At 42.0% G+C, this 10,088-nt stretch overlaps 1 protein-coding gene across 16 annotated transcripts in view; it reads left to right on the top strand.

Moving 5' to 3' along the window:
* Positions 1-508: 508 nt before the first annotated feature.
* Positions 509-10,088, top strand: part of ryr2a (ryanodine receptor 2a (cardiac)) — a 153,422-nt gene continuing 143,842 nt past the window's right edge. For 13 of the 16 annotated variants that reach the window (XM_069517247.1, XM_069517244.1, XM_069517246.1 and 10 more), the window contains exon 1: positions 510-816. In XM_069517247.1, the coding sequence (XP_069373348.1) occupies positions 769-816 (48 nt within the window). In that variant the 5' untranslated portion in view covers positions 510-768. Of the gene's footprint in view, positions 817-10,088 lie in introns of all 16 variants that reach the window. The other 3 variants (XM_069517248.1, XM_069517237.1, XM_069517245.1) reach the window with 2 other exon arrangements.

Raw genomic sequence — 10,088 nt, 5'->3', positions numbered from 1 at the left:
GCCGATTTTAGACCCAATTTGCCACCTCCGACAATCGTGGTGGGGGTTCCCGACTGGAGGTGACTGTGGGGGGTTTACAAATAAATCTAAATGCTACCTGATCTCGATTCCTGCGATGACTGGCTCCAACAGAAACCCGCAATAGCGAGATAGGGAGCTGACCGGAAAGCTTGCACTGCAAAAACTATACACCTTCTCAGCCATGAGTTTTCGCTGCAAAACAGAATAGACAAAGTTGGTCCTCCTCTGTTTGTTTGACATTCTGGTCAAATCATGTGCGTTCTGACGATATATGATTAAAAATGGGTTGGATCTGTCATGTCTGTGGCCTCCCACGTTTTTCAAATCGGTCAAGAGTTGAAAATCCTCTAGTCGTGCAAATCTACGAATGAATTATTCTCTGAGAAATCAAGGAACATGTTGAAAAACGTTAAAGAAACCAATCCTCTCATGGAAGTCGGTTGTGTATTTTTTGTGTGACCCTGCAAACAAACACACAAACAAACACAGTCAGTGTGTCATTGTGTCTCCAACAGCATTTAGCATGGTGGCTGAACTTCCACAGCCAGAAGGATGGGGGGGGGGGTGCTCGCGCGCGCACGCATCCTCCTCGCTCTCACACCTGTGCGGCTCCTCCCTCGGTCAGCGCGCGCCGTCCAATGAGGGAGCGAGCTCCGCGGTGCGCTGGGTTTTTCCGTCTGGAGCTCGCAGACTCGAGCCTGGACTCCACCGCAGAGATACCGCCGGCATTCTGTGTGACAGAGAACCATGGCCGAGGGAGGAGAAGGCGAGGATGAGATCCAGTTCCTGCGGACTGTGAGTGCTGCTCCTCTCGAGCCCGGTGCCGCTGCGGGGTGTCACTGCGTCTTTCTGCCGGGCTCTGTGTGTGTGTGCGTGCGCGTGTGCGTGCGTGCGTGTGTGTGTGTGTGGGCAGGGAGTTTACCGCATTAAGGATGACAGCTCCTGTAGTCATTGGTCAGTGGGTCCGCATCGTGAGGACATGGCAGAGGTGTATGGGGTTGGTGGGGGGGGGAGAGGCGGTGCGCTGCGGTCCCTCTCTCAGATGGAGGAGTTGGGCAGCGTGCAGACATGCGTGCGGCCGCTGGTGTGTGTGTGTGTGTGTTGGGTGGATGCGGGGCGCAGTGCGGTGTGCGGGCTGGCTGCGTGATGCCTGCTGCTGCTGCTGCAGCTGCTGCTGCTCTTCCATCCGCAGGAGCGACGCCACGGTGCGCGCGGGCTTATTCCACCATGTCAGTCCTATGTGAAAGGGGAGACGCGCTGGAGCGGATGTTTTATACAAAGTCACGTGAACGATCGCACGTGAATCCGCTGCACCCGAGTATTTACTTTTTAAAGGAAGGGGGCGGACACTGAGTGTGCAGATGAACATGTCATGTATCTGTGAGGAATAGTGTGTAGGGGTTTCTGAGATGATCCCGTTGTTTCCAGCGCAGCTCCTCTCCTTTCTAATATGTTGACAGCAAAAGAAATATCTCTGCAATGATGCTGGTATACCACCACTTTACTTTAAAGGAGATGGGACTTGTTATTACAGTCTGCGTTTTACACAGCGATTCATCGTTTAATGTGAACAATGGATCAAATGATTATTTGGAACGTGGTAGGGATTATCACCTGACACCGCACACCCACTCAGATCGTTGTTTTGGTTCGGTATCACGCTTCTTATTAACCTCTGTACACCAGACATTAACTCACTGCACACCACAGATTAACCCACTGTACGCCACAGATTAACCCACTGTACACCACAGATTCAAACACTGTACACCACAGATTAACCCACTTTACGCAACATATTAAAACACTGTACACCACAGATTAAAACACTGTACACCACAGATTAACCCACTGTACACCACAGATTAAAACACTGTACACCACAGATTAAAACACTGTACACCACAGATTAACCCACTGTACACCACAGATTAAAACACTGTACACCACAGATTAAAACACTGTACACCACAGATTAACCCACTGTACACCACAGATTAAAACACTGTACACCACAGATTAAAACACTGTATGCCACAGATTAAAACACTGTATATGAAGGATGAATTTACAGTTTGCCATCAATAAATTCAATGTTCACCACAGATTGAATCACAGTAAACCACAGATCAGTGCACTGTTTGCTACAGATTAACTCATCGTACACCACAGAAACCGAGACTAGCTGTTGATCACAGTGGCGCATTTGGTAGCACTTTGCTGCATGTTAGCCAACCCGTTTTTTTACAAGGCAGTGCCTCTAAAGAGAATTCAACTTGAAAGAAGTTATTGGTGCAGTTTTAAAGTTGTCCCAGATCAGTGTGAAACAACATAGCACTTACTGAGATCTTTACTTTACATTTTCCTCTGCTCTCACGCAGTTATAAAGATATGAAAACGTTGTAATGTCAAACTACCACTCCAGTTTCATGTTTGGATATATCGCAACAGTGGTTCTGCACACATGCTACTGGACTGATGAAAAAACAGCCGTGCCTGAAGACAAAGCTCTGAGTATTCATTCCACTGCTGCCTGATGATGATGAGCTGTGTGTGGGTGCTGAAGGAAACGAGATATGCAGATACAACTCAGATTAGGATTAGGGTTAATTTTGCAGTTGTTGCAGGTCAGTTTCACCAGTATGCCCTTGGATGACTCCCCCTGGGTGTGTCCTACTGGTCGGAGCACACCCAGAACATATAGATGGTTTGAATTTAGTACTCTGGTGTTGGAGCACCTGTAGACGTGGCCGTGGAAAAGACCCAGATAAACAGCTGAAGTGGACGGGTGATGTTTGGAAACTAGTGTTTTCAAGAACACACCCTTGATACAAGGGTTTTAATATGTCTCTGCTGTAGGGACAGAGCCACTGCAGTGGAGGCTGCTGGTTACTGTACAGGCTGGCCCCCAACAGGCCAGCAGTCACAGTTTCAGCAGATTGAGATATGTAGAAACATTTTATCTGATGATTTGTAGGCATTGTGCCTTTTTTTTTTTTTGTTGATCAAATATTTAATATTTTTATGAGCAAAAAAACCCAACTTTGAATATGTTTTGGACAAAACAACATTTGACCCTTTTTTCATAATTTTCTATTTTATAGATGAAAATATGAATGGAACTAAACAATACAAACTTGTCAAGTGCAATATTAAATCACTGAAGCTGCAATTTCTTTGAAGGCAAGAAGTGTAACAGCATACCAGGATAAGTGAGTGATATGGCAATGCCTCATAGTACAATCATGTCATCTAGATCTGGAGGAACATGTTTTTGACAGATCCTAGTAAAAATCACATCATCATCATTTTTATGTTTGATATTTTTCCTGTAAAAATTTAATAAAAAAATTACCATAACCACTTCATTTGTAGCTCATCACAATGGCTGATCAAGACATAATTTCACACACTGAACAAAAAATTGCAGCCATTAACACACACAGAGATCAAAAGCTATAAGCTAAACATTAATAATTAAGCGAATGGGGTCATCCATTAAGCAGCACTAATAGCTAATAACATCAGTGTGTGTAGAGACAGACTCGGTCCGGGTTGCTGCTGTAAGGAGTTGTCCAAAGCATCAAAGGTCAATGCATCCATCAATTTTCATACATTAGATAATATTTTCTTACATCAGCTTAAACAGTTTCATATTTTACTAATAATTCAGAGCTATGTGAGTGGATTCTGAAAGTTCAACAAGGATACAGCATCCTGATAACTGTTAGCCACATTCTTTAATAACACACATGATGTTAAGAACTGTAAATATTAAGCCACCTTAGATGTGGCTGTAGTGTATTTAAGCTTGATAGTTGTTGTGGTTGCTTTAAATGAGTTACTCATCAATTAGTGTGATGTGTTCAGAGCAGTTAATCTGGGCCTAAAGGCAGTGCTACATTTAGTGTTCAGACAATTTAGGAGTGGCGTATTTCCAGAGATTAAACATTACTGCAGTCCCAATATATTTGATATAGCTAGTGATTTGGTGTTAAATACTTTATTTGATTGACATTGATAATTATGAGGTTATTTCTTCATAGCAGACACAGAGCCTATCATAATTTAATTCAGTGGCTGTCTATTTAGTTTTTTTCTGTCAAGTACTCCAGTACGTGTTGCTAGAACTCTGGGTTTTGTTGGATGGTGAGACAGGTGGTATTTCCTGTTTGGGCTTAGTTAGTATCTATTGTAAACCAATATTGTGTCGACCATTAAAGGTACAGTGTGTGAAATTTTGTGATATTGAGTGTTGAAGTTGCATGTTGCAGCTGAACACCCCTCACCTCACCCTCTCCTTCCAAACATGAAAAAGAACCTGTGGTAGCTTCAGTTGTCATAAAAACTCAAAAGGAGTTTAGTTTGTCCAGTCTGGACTAATGTAAAAAACATGGCAGCCTCCGTAGAGAGGACCCCCTCCATGTAAATATAAAGTATTTAAATATAAAGGGCCTTTTCTGGGGTAAAGAAAACTACAATTCATACAATTTAGATTAAACACACTAGTGAAAACATCATGAGGATTATTCTACATTACATTTCTGCCAATAGATCCCTTTCACCTAAATCTTGGATCATTAAGCAAGGACTATCTCAAGCTGCCTCACCACCAGTGTCTTTGCCAATATTTAGTGTGACAGTTCTTGCTGCAGACGAGTCACTGAGCCTCGTTCCAGTTCTGTGACAGTGTTGTCAGTGCTGCATGCTTTCGTTAGAGTGACACTGATGGTTCTTGAGGTAAAGTGATGGATGTATTCACCTCAGAACATCTTACCGCTGTAATGAAGCAGTGCTGCGAGGACAGAGATGTGAGGCCACTTCACAGAAACTGAACCCAGGGACGGCATCAGAGCTTCATTTAATGCTTCATTAGCTGCAAGTGACTAATGTTTGGACGTGCACTGCATCTTCAACAGAGTCAAACGCTGCTGGCAGAGACACGAGCAAAAGGCAGTAGCATAGCAACACTCATTCAAAAGGAGCGGACGACGCAGAGTGGCAACATGGACAAGAAACTGTTATCTACGGCAAATTGAAGATTATCCAGAAATGCCATAGGGTAACAAGGAAAGAAGAGACACTCTTAAGGCTAACGTAAGCTGCGTATACAGAAACGGACAAGTCTTCTATCCATACTCTTATTTAATTTTGTGCATGTTTTCTGGAAGCTTAAAATAAAGATGAAACAGAGCAGTACCACTGGAAATCATGGGGGGGCAGTGTAGCTAATTGTTTGGAACTTCTTGCAATATAATTGTTTTTTACCCTGCTCGTTTACAACGTGACCACTTTTGCCTTTTTCGTAAGAGGAGCACGATAACTTCCACCTTCTCCATCTTTGTTGTTGTTGTCAGAAACTCTTGACTCTGCGTCGCCCTCTAGAGGATTTAACAACCATGCCAATGTTAAAGACACATGGAGGTATGTGGGCAGTGATGGTGACATCATTTGAAAAAAATAAATAATTAATGAGCCTTTAGTGGAAGAGTGATAGTGGCATGGGCTGCTAAACATATTGTAACCAGAACCCGGTTGTCCAAAACAAGTGTGCAGCATTAGAAATCCAAGATTAAACATTTTGACAAAGACATGCACTTTTTTTTTTTTTTTATCCCAATAACTACTGGGCCATCCACAGTTTCCACAGGTAGGGCTGGCAGATAAGTCCAAAAACACATATGAAAATAGATATGTCCCCGTTTGTTTCAAGCTTGGAATCTTTTGTTATTTGTGCAAGACAGTTGTGAAAGAGTGGTTAACGACCGGCACCACTTGCAAGGCAGTCTTTGTTCCAATAATAAAAATGCTAATAATCATAAACATTATTTATATAGCAATTTCTCAACAATGTCACAAAGTGCAACAACAAGAAATAAAAAATTTAAAAAAACAGATATTAGTTGCATAAGACATAAAGCAGTGAAAACTACTAAAACAAATTAAAACTATATAAATAAAAGCAAGTCAAACATTCCCGAAATAGAAATCAAACAAATAAAAACTGTATATATAAATGTAAACCGAACATTCTCAAAAGCTTACAAAAAGAGAAACGAGACGTATAGTTGTTGCATATTCCAGAAACACAGACACAATCTGTGTACTGTGAGTATCAGATCTTTCAACTAAGGAGAACATGAAACTCTTACTATCTTAATAATCATGTTAGACACAGACAGAGATGAAATATCCAAATATCGATCCATCTGCTCCGGCTGCTTCTCCCTTAACACAACATCAACATGACACACAGATGACTAGCTAGTGTTAGCTACCCATCAAATAGAGACAGACTGAACAAAGTGGTGATGACATCTCATTAACAAACAGAGTGCGGATCAGTATCAGTTATTCTCCTCAGTCTGTCCCTCTCTCTCGTTGGTGTGAGAGTCAGCAAAGACATCCAGAGTAGGGAAATGCCTGCAGAGGCAACAGTCCTGTGAACTGCAGCAAGGGAAACTAAGATGGATTGTCAGTTCTGGCCACACAAGATATTGCAGTGTTCATGTTCATCAAGTGATGCACACTGCGCCAAAAATCCGTCTCCCTGCAGCTGTAAATGGTCAATAGATTTTTCAGAGCGTTACAAACTCTCGAATTTGATTCACTCCTTCCAGTAACAAGAGGGACGTCCAGAAGAGCCGTGGTATTGAATAATTTTATCAACACAAATGTCTACTCATGCACTCTGGGCCAAACATGCAGGACAAAGCCTTTTTCCACTGATCAACTTTGTTAGGAAAACATGGAGTACCATGTTTCTACTTCTCAATACACACCCATGGAACATCATGCAACTGTCATGAATGAAGTCTGCTCATGTAGCCAGCTCCCATCTATGGCACTTTTTGCTGAAAAGAAACCCTTTGAGCAAAATGTAATAATTCAGTTTTCACAATAAAGACATTTTACACATTTTTGTTTTTTTATTTTCTTAATCAAATGTGTTTGGTTTATCACCTAGCCCTGAGACGAGGTGGTGAATTCAAATGTCTCTGATTGATTTAGCTGTTTGTCTCCAATCACAGGACACCCCGATGGTTGCTATATGACCTTTTCTGAGCTCTTTAATGCTTCCAAGACCGACAGCCATGCTGATTTTAATGATGCCATATTTTTCTACTATCAGAAGGGCAACAGAATATTGTTTTCTTGGATGTAATGAATCTTGCAGCTGAGCGGGGGCTGTAGACTTTGTCCCCTGAGTCTTTGTCACAAGTTACTCACTTTTTAAATGCTGGGGCTAAATTAGAGATCAGTGGAGATTTGTGTGCAGAGGAGCAGGATCAGATGACTGGAGGGTGGACTGGTGGGAATGGCAGGGAAAGCTCCATGATGATGTAGGGGGACTTAGAGGTTGTATGGCTGATGAAAGAGAGGTTGTATGGGCAGGTGTCACCAGGAGTTAGTTGGTTCTTTTAAATAATGGCGGGTTCCATGTATGATTCCTCATTTTTACGAAGACTCAATTAGCTTCTATACATGCGATGTAGAAATGAGCTGTGGTGCCTTAAGTGTAGCTTTCTATTGTTGAGCTGCTTTGACGTAGACAACCTGTCATTCATATCCCAGTAGATGAGCAGCTGCACCGCTGTCCTCTCCATCAGCTCATCATAGGTCTGTCTTCTCATATAATCCTCTGCAGTCTCATTCTCTTGTCTTCTGGTACATCGCTAGATTCGCCGTAGATCAGGTCGTCCACTCTCATTGGTTGAGATTACCTGCAATGTGTTTTGGTGGCTCACATGGTAAATTGGATGCAACGGCCATTTCCTCAGCACTAATTCCATCAGTACAACAACAGAGTCATGTGTTGGAATTTATTTGATGAGTCACTTTAATAAATCAACCAATGAGACTGTTATTAAGATTGTATTGACCCAGTGCTTCCCTTTATATTAGGTTGGGTGAATGATGTGTTTTGTTGATCCTAATGAAAACCAATTGGCTTTAGTGATGGGGTTAAACTGTTTGAAATGTCATTGATTATTAGTGGTTTATACCTGTTCGGCTCAATCTTTCAACAGATGCTGTGTAGCTCTACTGCCTCTGTCAGACCAGGGCACTAAAAGCAGCAAAACAACCTCCCTGTACAAAGACATGTGTGTGCATTATATCCGGTTTCTAATAGCAGTTGTCAATGTCCATCCAGGCTTTTTCTTTCCTCTTCTGTCTCCTCCTCCTCCCTCCCCCTCCTCTTGTTCCATCCTTACCTTCCACCCCCCCCCCCCTCCCCAAAACCACCCATCCCACTCTCCTCCAGTCCTGCAGCACTCCCTGCTAAGTGCTCTTTGAATGCAGATCAATATATGGTTACTGGTGACTGCTGATGTCTCAGCACAAAGCTAACAGCATGGCAGCAGCCGTGTGTTTGTGTTCATTTAATCCCTCTCACAGAGAAATGTCTGTGTTTGCACACTGTTGAAATGGACTGAGCCGAGAATTCCACTGCAGGTCAGTTAAAGGTACGCTCCACCCATAATCTTCACTCATCTGCTGAACCTTGAATGGAATGGAATACAAACTCTTTGTCAGTATTTATATATAAGGTGTTTAACTGTGAAGACCATCCTCAGTAGGATTCACATCAGTCTGGTGCATAGGGAAATAGGTGGAGACTGAAGGTTTCATTTTAAACCAATAGTGATTTTTGTCTTAAAATCCAGAACTACAGTCCCCAACATTAAAGGTTCAGTGTGTAGAATTTAGTGACAACTAATGGTGTAATTGCATGTTGCAGCAGAACACCCCTCACCTCACCCTCTCCTTCTTAACATGAAAAAGAACCTGTGGTAGCTTCAGTTGTCATAAAAACTCAAAAGGTGTTTAGTTTGTCCAGTCTGGACTAATGTAAAAAACATGGTGGCCTCTGTAGAGAGGACCCCCTCCATGTAAATATAAAGTATTTAAATATAAAGTATTTAAATATAAAGAGCCTTTTCTGGGGTACTACAATTCATACAAATCTGATGAAACACACTAGTGAAAACATCATGAGGATTATATTCAATTTGTGCCATTAGTTCTCTTTCACCTAAATCTTACACACTGGACCTTTAAATTCACTAGATGTAGATCCATGAATTATGCTCTGAGAAATCTCGGAAGATGTTGAATTACAACCTATTTCACAATGTTAAAGAAGGTGAACAAAAATCCTGGATCCGCCCCCTGATCTGGATCTGCACCAAAATGTAACTGGTCCTTCTCTGACCCATACTGCATACTTCCTCTAACTTCCGTTGTAATCCATCCAGTTGCTTTACATAATACTGCTATTTAACGGACAAATAATATATAGACATACAGTAGCTTTTATATATGAACTAAAGACAGATCTTTTTTGTTGGGATGACAGGTGACAATCTTTGCTGTCATCCAACTGCATGGGGATATGTCCACCATTGTTCCCCTAAGGTATTTCATTATATGGCACATGGGTGAAAGAAAACCAGGTTTTATCAGCTCACTCCTGAGCACTTTTCAAGAGTCACTGCAACCACAGCCAGTGTGAGGTTTGCTGGTATTAGACGAGTGGAGTGCAGTGTACAGATATGAGTGAGAGGAGAGTTCAGCCTGTGGGTAGGCGCAGCCATGCAGAGCTTGTTTGTGTTCGCATAAAAGTTGCTGTACCCATTCTGCCAGTTCAGCACCATCCTAAATTCATCAAGGGAGCTCAGTCCCCCTTGTAAGGACATGCTGACCCGGCCTGTGGAGCAAAACACGTTTTTATTTACATAGCTGACCTAGAATAGAATTGAATACAACTGTTGTGGAAAGTAAATAATTGGGAATGAAGGTCGGGAAACAGAAGACAAAATGTGGAGTTCTTAGAGTCCGTCCGTGCATGTCACATCAGTGCATCACTCCATGAGACAATGTGCATTGTTGGAATGAGGTAGGTTTACTTTTTTAACATTGTTAAAATGTGGTTAAGTTTGGCAGGTGCCTGGTGTATATTCAGAATTTTAAAGCTGTTCGTGCATGTATTATTACCGCCACCAAGGAGAATACGGTTTCATATGTTTGTTTGTGTTTTACAACAATAATATAGCACCTTTCAA

This window comes from Paralichthys olivaceus, chromosome 21 (assembly GCF_024713975.1).
Source record: "Paralichthys olivaceus isolate ysfri-2021 chromosome 21, ASM2471397v2, whole genome shotgun sequence".
NCBI lineage: Eukaryota > Metazoa > Chordata > Actinopteri > Pleuronectiformes > Paralichthyidae > Paralichthys > Paralichthys olivaceus.
The sequence above is the reverse complement of the archived record's forward strand: the minus strand, read 5'-3'. Positions and strand labels throughout refer to the sequence as shown.